The sequence below is a fragment of the Nestor notabilis genome, unplaced genomic scaffold (assembly GCF_000696875.1).
Source record: "Nestor notabilis isolate BGI_N333 unplaced genomic scaffold, ASM69687v1 scaffold27055, whole genome shotgun sequence".
Classification (NCBI taxonomy): domain Eukaryota; kingdom Metazoa; phylum Chordata; class Aves; order Psittaciformes; family Psittacidae; genus Nestor; species Nestor notabilis.
This window is the reverse complement of record NW_009928426.1, coordinates 1-12,551: the sequence shown is the minus strand read 5'-3', so window position 1 is coordinate 12,551 and position 12,551 is coordinate 1. Positions and strand designations below refer to the sequence as shown.

Genomic DNA, 12,551 nt, shown 5'->3' with positions numbered 1-12,551 from the left:
AATAGGTGAAAAGTGTATAGAGAGAAGGCAGCCTTGGCCACCTCTTCCAAAGTGATGGGGTGTCATAAAGCATCAAAGGTGTGCTCTAGCCCTTCCAGAGGGTTTGGGGTGTGCTATGTTCTTTCTTTATATGGCAAAACTTTAGGAGGTTAACTTAAGCTTCTTTTGCATGGAGAAAAGTAGAATAAAGGCCCTAATAATGAATATTAGAGGGCTGAGCAGGTGAAGGAGAGTATGAGAACTGCTGTCAGAGCAGCCCCTGCTCTAGGCTGGGGGAATCAGCTCAGATACCTCCATTGGTCAGGGCGAGACCTGCCTTGGTGTCACCTGCAATACGGGTGCCCAACTCTCCTCCGTCCTCTCCATTTCCATCCCAGCCCCCTCTGCTCTAAGTGGGACCACATAAACCCCACCAAACCCAGCCCCTCTCAATGACAGACGCACACACAGAGCTCCACACACCTTTTGGGTTGGTTGGTTTGGTTTGGAGGTTTTTTTGGGGGAAGGGAGGGGTAGGGTTATTTGTTTTGGGTTTTTTTTTTCCACTGTGGATGTTGTACCAGTTTTATTGGTAAAATTAACATGAAGCCTCACAAACGCTGGAACATGCTTTTCCTTTTAAAGAATTTCCACTGGACCTTAATGGTGAGCATCCAGTCGTTGACATATAAACTCTTACAAGCTGATGTGCACACGTGCGCCCGGGGGAGACGGTGGCAGCGTCCTGGTGTCAGGGATGGTTTCTGCGCGATGCACTGGGAGCCCACGATTCATTTTCCAGCCTTCTGGGCCTTCTGGGCAGACTTGGTGACTTTCCCGGCCCCACCACTCTTCTTCTCCACGTTCTTGATGACACCCACAGCCACGGTCTGCCGCATGTCACGGACAGCGAAGCGGCCTGTGGGATGGACAGTGAGGGGACAGAGCGTCATAGAGTCCTGAAGATCATCAAGTTCCACCCCCCCTGCCATAAGCAGGGACACCACACACTAAACCATGTCACCCAAGGCACTCTCCAACCTGGCCTTGAACACCCCCAGGGATGGGGCAGCCACAGCTTCTCTGTGCCAGCGCCTCAGCACCCTCACAGGGAAGAACTTCTTTCTTAGATCTAACCTGAACTTCCCCTGTTTCAGTTTAAACCCATCACCCCTTGTCCTATTGCTACAGTCCCCGATGAATAATCCCTCTCCAGCATCCCTGTAGCCCCCTTCAGACACTGGAAGCTGCTCTGAGGTCTCCACGCAGCTTCTCTTCTTCAGGCTGAACAGCCCTGGCTGTTCCTGGCTTCGCTAAAGCTTCCAGATGTGCAACATAATCCAAGCATTTCCCTTCATTAAGAGGTGACCTCCCTCAGCAAACTTCCCTCTTTCTCCTCCTGAGCAGTTGTGTTTTAGGGCAGAGATGGGGAAGCTGACAAATGGTTTTGCATTCATAAACTACCAGGGTTTAGTAACCCTGAAGAAATGGTCCCGTTGCTCCCAGAGGGAAAATCCCATCCCTACCCTCAGAAATTCAGCTCAGCACAGAGCCTCTCCCACCCCACCAGCCCTAACACAGTTTGTGCATCAGTTTTGCACCCCGACATCATGGGGGAGCAACAAAACATCCTCAGCTCCCTTCCAAAGTCTAACTGTTGGGGATACTGGGAGAGGCTCAGCACGTCCGGTGTGAGCTCTACACCCGCAGAGCCTTCATGCTCCTCCGCAGGAGACCTCCAAAGAGCCATTCCCTTACCAAGGGGTGGGTACTGGGAGAAGCTCTCCACACACATCGGCTTGCCAGGAATCATCTCCACAATGGCCGCATCACCCGACTTCAGGGACTTGGGGTTGTCCTCCAGCTTCTTGCCGGAGCGCCGGTCGATCTTCTCCTTGAGCTCGGCGAACTTGCAGGCGATGTGTGCGGTGTGGCAGTCGATGACGGGCGAGTACCCGGCGCTGATCTGGCCGGGGTGGTTCAGGATGATCACCTGAGGGACAGAGCGGTGTCAGGACAAGGCTGGGAGCTGGGGGACAGCGTCAAACCACGCACGGTGCTGACCTGAGACGTGAACTGTGCTGCCTCCTGCGGCGGGTCCGACTTGCTGTCCCCGCACACGTTCCCGCGGCGGATGTCCTTGACGGAGACGTTCTTCACGTTGAAGCCAACGTTGTCCCCGGGCAGAGCCTCGCTCAGGGCCTCGTGGTGCATCTCCACGGACTTCACCTCGGTGGTGATGTTCACGGGTGCGAAGGTGACCACCATGCCAGGCCGCAGGATGCCAGTCTCCACTCGGCCAACAGGGACTGTGCCGATACCTTCAGAGGCAAGGAAAGAGCAGAGCAAGATGTAACCTGCTTGGAATACCCCTGGGCTAGAGCCTGGCTGCAGCAGATGAATGATAGCTCCAGTGCTTTTCATCATGTTTGCTTGTCCCCAAACCACTAGTTTTTAACTGCAAGATCAACATTAGGGTCTTCAAGATACCCTAAGATACATCCTTTCTGCCCAATGTTTTGTAACAACTGAGTAACACCATAATCAGAAGGCCCTGAGCAATCCCTGTGCCCTGAAAGCTCTTCCTTTTCTAAGTGGTGGCATCTTCTGCATGGAGGACTGGGCACATCACAGTGTGCGTGCAACAATATGCTCCACATCCCTGATGGCCACATCATCAGCATGGGATGAGGCTCAGCTGTGTCAGAGAATGAGGGTGGCTGCTTAAATGAAGGGGACCTTTTATACCCTGTGTCATCAGAAGACTTTGGGAAAACTCACCTTTGGAATCAGGTGAAGAATCGTTACCAGAAACAACCTTGGAAAGAGGTTGGGCAGGTTGGATGGACCCATCCGCTACTCTACATCCACCCTGCTGCCTCCACCTCCCCTCTTCCCATGGTGTCTCTGCTCTCTAAGGACCTGCTTCATGGAAAAGCCATATCTCTTTGCCCCAGCTGAGCTAGAGGAGGACACAGACCTTCTCACCACCTTTCATCTCCATAGCAAGCAAAAAACTGTGTTAAAAGCCAGTTAAAACCCATGTTCACCCACGTTCAATCCCTGCCTGGTTTCTGCAGCACACGTGTCCTTGGAAAAGAGTGGAAAAGGGCTGGAAATGGCTGTGCCAGGGAGTCAGCAGGGCTGCCTGCTGCTGCCAGCAGGTCAGAGAGCTCACAGGGTATTTATAGCTCAGAAGAGTGTCCCCATCACTGCTCCAGAGGGACAGGCAGACGCGCTGGCCACTGTGCTCCCTACATGGTTGGCATCATGGTCCAGCTCAGCATATGGAGGTGCTGATGATGGACACTAGCATTTGGGAAGCACCGGCAGACCGTGGCCAAGCCGCCACACACCAACCAGCCTTACTGGTGGCTGGACCTACCACTCTTCTCCCCAGCATTATCTCAAGTTTATAGAGTCCAATCTCCAGTTTCCCGATACCTGGAAATGTCATTCCCAATTTCCCACGGAACAAAGGCTCCGGTTAAAGCAGTAGCAAGGCTTTTGCTCACCTCCAATCTTGTAGACATCCTGGAGGGGCAGGCGCAGGGGTTTATCTGTGGGGCGGGTTGGGGGCAGGATGGTGTCCAGGGCCTCCAAGAGGGACACCCCACTGGCGTTGCCTTCCTTGCGCTCCACCTTCCAGCCTTTGAACCAAGGCATCTGCAAACAGAGCAGCAACAACATAGAAACCCAGACTGGTTTGTGCTGGGAGGAACCTTAAAGCTCGTCCAGTTCCAAACCCCAGGGACACCTTCCACTAGAGCAGGTTGCTCCAAGCCCCGTCCAGCCTGGCCTTGAACACTTCCAACATGCACTGAGTGTGCTTGTCCTCAGCATCCAGATGTGATCCCAGGGAGATGTCCCAGCAGGACAACCTTCATGGGATCAGTCCAGCCATATCCTGGCTTTACCTGAGGGCTGAGGAGCACTTCCCATTCCACCATCCCTGCAGACTTTTCTGCACCCCTCTGCTCAATTTCCCCCCTTCCCAGAAACATGCAAACCAGCCATTAACAGGAGAAAAAGGATGGAATCGGTTAAAACAGCAAACTCAGAACCCCATTTTCCAACACCAACCCATGGGTGCTGTGCCAGCTGCCTGGATCCCGCTCTCCAGCAATGATGCCTCCAGCACAAGGACCACAGGGTCTCCAGCCAAGTCCCAGCTACAAAGCACTCAACCTTCAGTCCTGGGAACCAAGATTCCTCAAGGCAAGCCCCAGACAGACACTTCTGCTCACTCGCTCCTGCTTGGTTTGGATTTTAAACCGTGGCTTGGAAGGATGCTTGAAACCTGGTGCTTGCACCAGGGCAGTAGAGGGTCAGGATCATTTATCACAGATCATCTCTGCTCCTGCTATAAATAGGACCTTTGAAGCTAAAACTGGCCAGAAAAGAGGCAGAGAGGTATGGAAATGTGCTCAGCAGAGGTTTAATGCAGGGTACCATAGTGCTTTCTTGGGGTGATGCTGCACATCTGGAAGCTGTAGCAACATCTGGGGCTTGTCAGCAAGACAAATTCAGTCCTGGGTCTGAAAACCCCTTGATACAAGAAACAGGGATCATCAAATGCAAGGTCATTCCCCTGCCTCTGCACAGAGAGGTTTGGACAGTATTTCCTCAATCAGATGTAGAACGCTGCCCATGTGCAGCTCCATTCACATGTTATGGACATGGCCTTTTCTTTAGGTACCAAGACCAGTGGCACAGTGTGATGGGGATGGGGTTAGGGGTGAAACAGCACCCCCAAAGTGCCCTCAGTTTCACAGCTATTGCTGGAGGACACAGCCATGCCAAGGCTGGCTTTCTATCCTGCAATCTGCACTGCTTTTGGGAAGGACTGGGGAAAAGAGCCAGGTCCAGCCATGGAATTCTGCCTGCATCAAGCATGTTCAGGTCAGCTTCCTTTCCTTTCAAATGCTTTATCCAGGAAACTTCTGGCGTCCCAAGCATCAGATAAATTCACACTTTGACACTTTCTGGTACTAAATCCACTCTGGGAAACCTCTGTATGGCCCCAAAGCGAGAAGCACCTGCAAAACCTGGTTTGTGCTGCTTTCTAGGGCCACCCAAGGAAAACCTCTCACATATTCCCCAAATCTGCTTCCTGAAGAGCAATTCCTATTCCAAAACTCCTATGGCAAAAGCAGGATCTGACAAAACCCTGCAGCCAGACAGGCTAAATAGGCTCAAGATGAGCTCCACCTCTTTTGCACCCCAAGTGCCTTTGCCAGAGCAATCTCCCTTCTCTGATTTTACCCAGCCCATGAGCATCCCAACACACCCACCTCAGCATCAATTCTTCACCCCCAGCCACCACACTCCTTTGCACCACAGATTGGGTGCCTTTGGGTTGCAGCATCCCATGGGATGAAAGTCTCCCAAACCCCATCAAACATCCCTGTCGTGTCAGCTGCAGCGACAGAAAGCTGCTTCCCACAAACCCCCTCAAATGCAGAACTCCGATGCAATTGCATCCCAAGCACCATTTTATGCAGTTGGCCTTAGGCTGATGTGCAGCAGGGATGTGGGCTGCAGTGTCCCACGCAGAGCTGGCTCCAGCCTCATGTACCACCACATCCCCCTCGCCCGGAGGTGACGGGAGCTGTAGGGACGTCACAGCTCTAATCCCCACCTTCTGATAAGTCCCCTGACGGACACACAAGCAAAGGGCTGAGTTATTTTGGCTCCTGCCTTCTCTCAGGCAGAGCATCACATTGAGGTCATGCTCTGAGAGGAAGGGGGCCACTGAGCCCCATCCTGTTCTGTGCCTCCCCTCTATTAATAGAGCAGTTTGGGATCATCTTCCCGGCCCAGCAGCTGCTGACATTTGGAGCCTGTCTGATTTGAGGCACCCAGGAGCTATGTGGCTGCGTTTGGCATAGCCGTGGCTGACCTTTATCCCAGCTCTGCTCTGCAGGGAACAGGAATCTCCCAAGCACCCCAAAAATCCCTTCCTTCCAGTCAGCCCCAGGCGAGCTGCCCTTCCTATGAGCTGTGTTTCAGGACAGTGTGAGTCTGCATCGCAGCTCTCCCTCTAGCACAGGCTCGTGATCCCTGACCTCCCTCAATCACTGCTCTACTCACACATTGCCTCTGTGCCTTGTCACAGGGCTCTGACCCATAATCCATAAGTGAACTCCTAAATTCCCCTTAAGCATCAAATTTCCCATTAGCTTCACAAGAGATTGCTGAGGATTTCTGGTCAAAGCAACTTGCTCAAGGTCACCCAGAAGCAGCAGGAGAACAGGGACCTTCCTGTGGCCAGAACTTTCCAGCCCATCATTTCTTTAGAAGACTAAAGCTGGGATGGCTTTTCCAGTGTCAGAATAACAACTGTTATTGGCAGCCTGTCACCAAGAACCCACATCCTTCTCCAAGCTCTTCTTTCTCCCCTGCTGTCATATGAAATAAGGGCAAGGGCCCACCCAGAGCACCTTGCCTTTGTATTCCCACCAGCCCCATCACTGATGCACTGTAAAAATGGTCTGGACAAGGAGCAGCTCCAAATCAATGCTCCGGAAAAACATGGTTTTCTTATGGGAAACATGGTACCTCCTCGAGAAAAAGCCACCTTAAGAAGCGAGATGTCAGGACTGGAACTGGGGGTGCAGCCACCACAGTGGTGTATAGCTCTGACGGGAAAGGGTACCCAATACCCAAAATGAGGGAGCCCTGCTGCATGGTGGGAGCCATTCCAAGCCCGTGACCACATTGTGTTCTTTCCCTCAGAAAACGATGTCCTATTTTTTTTCTGCTGAGAGTGACAATTGCTGCAGATGGTTTCTAATGTTACCACGGGTCTGATGATACGGAACCTTCAGATCACATCCCAGAGGCAAAGCCATGGAGATCATCTGCAGATGCTCACGTTTAGCTGCTGGGGTGTCTGGCCACGGTACAGCAACCAGTGTGCCCATCAACAGCGCACCCATTCCTCCCAGCTTGGTGCAACCAGAGCTATGTGACAAACCCATCTGTGGTGGCAACATGGGCCATTACCATGATGAGTGCATGAAATATGCCCGTGGTTTTCAGAGCACAGAGGTCAGCTTCAGCCTGGAGCAGGCTACTCGGGAGAGGGGGAAAAAAATCTAACACAACGCACACTTACATTGGGAGAAGGCTCCAGCATGTTGTCTCCATGCCAGCCTGAGATGGGCACGAAGGGAACTGTGGCTGGGTTGTAGCCAATCTTCTTGATGTAGGCGCTGACCTCCTTGACAATCTCATCGTAGCGCTTCTCGCTGTATGGGGGCTCCGTGGAATCCATCTTGTTGATGCCCACGATGAGCTGCTTCACCCCCAGGGTGTAGGCCAGCAGAGCGTGCTCACGGGTCTGCCCATTCTTGGAGATACCAGCTTCAAACTCACCAACACCAGCAGCAACGATCAGGACGGCGCAGTCAGCCTGGGAGGAGAGAGCTAATGACAGGCTTCTGCCCCCACTCCTGGTGAGTAAATCCCTGAGTAAGCCCCTGGTGAATCCTACTCATGGCTTGGACCAACTTCCCACCAGTTGCTACCCATAACCCTGCAGATCTACCTCAAAACTGACCTTACTGTGTTATATCGGACTTGCCCACTGGGTATGGTTTTGCAACATGGGTTGGAAATCAGAGCGAGTGACTCTAACCAGGACCTCATCTTGATCATCCAGAGATGCTCAGAAAAGGCTTTATCTAAAACTATTGAAGTCTTGCAAATAATCTCCCTGGGTGATGGGTGAGACTCAACCCAGAACACTTCTGTACCCAGAGCCCACTGCAGAATCTGCCTGGGTTTGGCAGCAAGTCATGCCCAGCCCAACTGGCATCGCAATGGGAATCTTGTTGGGCACACAGTGAGGTTCGTCCAACACCCATCAACCACAGGGAGATGTAGGAATGTCCTGCAGTGCAACGAGGGGAAATCACCCTCCTCTGGAAGGGTAGACCATTGAGTTTGGCAATATGATGTGGTTCGTGGGACAAAACCAGATGTTTCAAGTAAAAGGAAGGAGAAAAGATTCATGGAGTCTCCTTTAGCCAATGAAACCTAATGGATTGTTGGAAGTTTTATTGGCTAAAATAATGTGGAGGTATCCTCACACAAAAGCCTGTAAATCACAGCATCCCACCTCCTCTAATTAGGGAAAATGGGGTGGAAAACACACCTCTTTGTGCCCAAGGAGGCCCTTTCTCCACCACACCCAGAGAGGTGCAACACCATGGTCCCCTGAAGCTACCCAGCCGCTTGCATGGACCCTGCTCAGCACTCACTGATGTTTGCTGTCTCAACTACCCACCTCCAAAAGGACTCCAACAGCACCTACATGACCCTGGGCTTGTCAGCAAGTCTCAGCTTCCTATCTCCAGCAACTCCACCCCTTCCTGGCCACCATTTCTCACCTGGGAGGTGCCAGTGATCATGTTCTTGATGAAGTCCCTGTGGCCAGGCGCATCGATGATGGTGATGTAGTACTTGGTGGTCTCGAACTTCCACAGCGAGATGTCAATGGTGATGCCACGCTCACGCTCAGCCTTCAGCTTGTCCAGCACCCAGGCGTATTTGAAGGACCCCTTCCCCATCTGGCCAACACAAAGGCAAGAACCAGTGAGAAACCCAAGCCCGTATCCCAAACTTATGTAGGCAGAGGGTCATATTGCAAACATTGGAGGCAAAATTCCCTAAATTCGATTGCAGCTGTGATCCATTCACTAATAAATACAGGACATGCTATTCTCAATGTGTTCCTCAACCAGAAGAGCTGTGAAGTGAATATGAATAGGGCTGGATGGGCAAGAGCTGGAGCCAGTGGGCCATGAGGTCTCCTCCATGAACCACCATGGTCCTGCACTGCTGCAGGTAAATGATGATGCTACAGAACTCCACAGCAGCAATGGAAGCTTTTTGTTGCGTTTTAATCTATTAACTGATCCTGGTTAGTGGGAAAGGGAATTGCTGCAGGGATGAGGCCAGAACTGATGGGGGGTAGGAGGAGAAGGGGTTAAAAGGAAATTAAAATGCGAGATGGTTGCTATGAGCAGAATAGAACCGGGATTGATTCTTGCCACAGAGTGTGCAAATTCTCACGACGAGCTCCTGTGAGCTGCAGCCAGACCAACTGTCGTTGCCAAATGGCCAAAATCTCAGCCAACATTGTAATGCATAAAGCCCTGCTGGGTGAGATTAGCTACAGTAAATCCATCCTGTGATAAAGCACATTCCTTGGTAAAACCACAGCGCTACTTCTGACACGCTTTCTCCTTTGGGTCAGTGTTCTTTGACATCATGGAGAGGTGGAACTCCCCCCCCAGCACGGGGGTGATGCTCCCAGTCTGAGCTGGGATCCTGCCAACATGGAGATGAGGCAGGACAAGACCCTCCTTTGCTGACCATGCTGCGTGCTGGGGCAGTCTGGGGAGCCTGGCTGAAGCAAAGGATTAATGGGCATCAACCATCAGCTCTTGGCCTCAGATGCAAGGGGCTTTTTAAGATGGAAAATGGAATTTAGGTCATCTGCAGATGATTTAATGGGCTCCTACCACTGTGCAAGGACAGAGCTGCAATACCCCGCTCCCACCCACCCATCCCAGTGTCCTCTGCAGCCACAGTTCCTTCTGGAGGATCAATGCGTAAAATGCATCCTGGCCAATTACAAATCACTGCTCCAGAGGGAAGCGCTTCCCAACTGTGGGCAGCAAACGCTTCAGTGATGATCCTTACCAAGAAGCCTAATGCAGCATCACATCCCAACCCATCCTGCCCACCCCGTGCCCAGGGGCTGCTCTGCTCCTGTCTCCCACATTCCAGCCCCATGTCCGCATAATTCAGCACAAGGAATTAACGTGCTGAACTGATGGTGCCGCCTGGTTTACGTAAGAGCCGAGCGCTGCGATGACTTTGCAGCTTGCTCTGGAGGATTACAGGCAAAATCCTCAAGCCAGGAGCAAACCTCCTCCTCCTCAGAGGGGATGCCAGTCAAGAGGGTGATGCCCCATCTCTGATGGGCAGCTGCAAGCTCTCGAGCCTGCAGGAAGGGCAGTCTAGGCATGGAAAAATCCAGAATCAAATCCCTGCTCCTAAGCATCCTCCTGGCATCAGGCTTAGTGAGGGGGAAGAGCAGGAGCTTGGAGGTTAACCCTTTCCAGCACGCACATCAAAACCCTCTCTTGCCAAGGGAAAAAGGGAGGGGGTCGTTAGGGTGTGCTTATTTACTGCTGGAAAAGGTGGAGATACACCAAGGATTTAGAGCTTTATAATAGGTAGATCTCAGGCAGGAGCTCAATCAGCACATCCCACAGCCTTCCCCCCCACCAGCAGCCTATTCCATCCCTTCTGCATGGGGAAACTGAGGCACGGAGCAGACCCCCTGGCTCTCCCACAGGAACCGAGTGGGAATCAGCACCTGACCACAGGCAACCACATCCACACACACAAACAGCCTCTCATCTCCTGTGAACCCCCCTAGAGCTGGGCATCGTACGGAACTTGAAGACAAATGAGATCCTTTATTTACCAAACTGTTTCCCTCCTTTCACGGGGTATATTCAGTTACCCAGAGCTGTTGTTGAGAAAACCAGGGTATTATCTAGCTTTGCACAATACCTTCCCTGTTCGGTGCCAGAAACAGCCTGATTTTCCCTGACTGAACCCCAGCAGAGGGACAGTTTCTACTTGGAGACCACAAATACTGATTTCTTCCTTTATTTTTTAATAGCACAACTCGTCTTTGGGAGATCCTGTTACCTTTGAGTCAAAAGACGAGAAGAAAAATCCTTTCTCTTTTCTCTTATATAAACCCCCCTAATCAGCCCCTGGGTTTTTTTGTTGGCTTTTTGGGTGCAGGCAGGCTTCCATTTCCTGTGAATGCCACCTAATGGAAGAAAACCCTTCCCCAGCCCTGCACCAGAAAATGGAGTCGGAAAGCTCAGTCAATAGGCTATTAATAGCAGCTCCCAGTCCCCGCATATTCCGGCAAGTCAGTGGAAGTGTCTGTTCCATTAAAATAGCCGCAATCACATCCATGATAACCTCATCGAGCCATATCCAAGCTGTAGGTAAAGGTGGGGGAATCTATGGGGAGGATCATTTTGGAACCTGGCGAGGGAGAAGGTTCATTTTGTGTGAAGGAAGATCTTTGCTTAAAGGCTGGGGAAAAGGGCTGGCAGCGAGGCAGGAAAATGGGTGGTTTAGCTCCGATGCTATGAGCAGATTTAAAGGGTTAAGACAGACAGACAGCAAAATGCTTAATTAAAAGTGGCAGTAAAACCCCTCCTTTTCATTTGAAGGTGAGATCTTGTCCAGAAAAAAATATGGAGGGATATCTGCATTAAAGATTCCTGGAATGATGACGACAAGCCATCTTCTGAGAGAGCGGATCTGCCCTATCAATAACAGCCGGGCTCTTCCCGGCTCACCCACCTCTCTAGAATTTACCATCATTAATTTCTGACAGCTTCCAGTTCACACTTTGACTATTTCTTTCTCTTTAATCTCTGCATTTGCCACATTATAGGCATTGGGTGGTGCTTTATGAGCGACAGCATCCACTATTAAATCGCTATAAATGCCACCATTAGAGTTAAACAAAAGAACTTAATTTAAATGTTCCTGCTTCATGCCAGCTTTTCTGTATTAAAGGCTACCAATCCTGCTACATGTCAGACCCCCTGCCTGAGAAAAACAGGAATGAGGCTTTCCAACTGGATCAAAGGAGTGGTCCAACTGATGCTGGACCTCGTGCCCAGCAGGCACTGGCAGGAGATGCTTCAGAGTGAAATTCAGAGAGTCCTGCACTGGGCAGTGAGGGATTATCAGGTTTTCCTCCTCGTGCACAATATTTAGAAGGAATTTCATGCCCTGGTTTGTGGCTTTTCCAGAATCCTGGTGATGACCACCCGTTCCCTAACCCATCTCACAGACCTCACCATGCCCATGCTCTCATTACCAGCCTGCAGCAGGGAGTCCCCCAGCTCCAGAGAAGAGGGTGGCAAGCACCCAAACGCCCTATTTTCCCAAGGCCAGAGAAATCAGGAAGACCCAGGGGTGCAGAGGGAAAAAAATAGATGGGAACAAAGGGAGAAAGAGAAGGTACGAGAAGGGCAGCACCAGGAAAAGGGGAGAAAGGGGCACTTTTGGGGTGTCAGTGTGGAGCATCCCTGCGGATGGGACTGTGGGATGGGGGAACGCTGCGGGATGGGCTCCTCACCTCAGCAGCTTCCTTCTCGAATTTCTCAATGGTCCTTTTGTCAATGCCCCCGCATTTGTAGATGAGGTGCCCGGTGGTGGTGGATTTCCCAGAGTCCACATGCCCAATGACGACGATGTTGATGTGCGTCTTCTCCTTCCCCATGCTGCTGGGCTATGCGGGGCTGGCTGGGGCGGGCGGCAATGGGAATGCAGTTGTGGGGTTTGGGAGGCTGCAGGGGAAGAGGCAGGTGCATCAGAAGAGCCCCCGTGACAACCCCTTCCCAGCCCATCGGGGACAACTCTCCTCCCCTCGCCCCACCTTCCCGCTGGACCATGTGCCCCATCCCGGCCGGGGGTGCCCAGCCTTGTCTGGCAGCTCTGCCCGTGCTGGG

General features: G+C 51.9%; 1 protein-coding gene across 1 annotated transcript; it reads right to left on the bottom strand.

Moving 5' to 3' along the window:
• Window positions 1-546: 546 nt before the first annotated feature.
• Window positions 547-12,417, bottom strand: EEF1A2 (eukaryotic translation elongation factor 1 alpha 2). Its single transcript, XM_010014496.1, has 7 exons — window positions 12,179-12,417; window positions 8,376-8,555; window positions 7,100-7,396; window positions 3,495-3,645; window positions 2,044-2,300; window positions 1,738-1,972; window positions 547-898 (listed from the first exon to the last, which is right to left on the bottom strand). The coding sequence occupies exons 1-7, from the start codon at window positions 12,320-12,322 to the stop codon at window positions 771-773; spliced, it is 1,392 nt and encodes a 463-aa protein (XP_010012798.1). The 5' UTR covers window positions 12,323-12,417; the 3' UTR covers window positions 547-770.
• Between the last annotated feature and the right edge of the window lie 134 nt (window positions 12,418-12,551).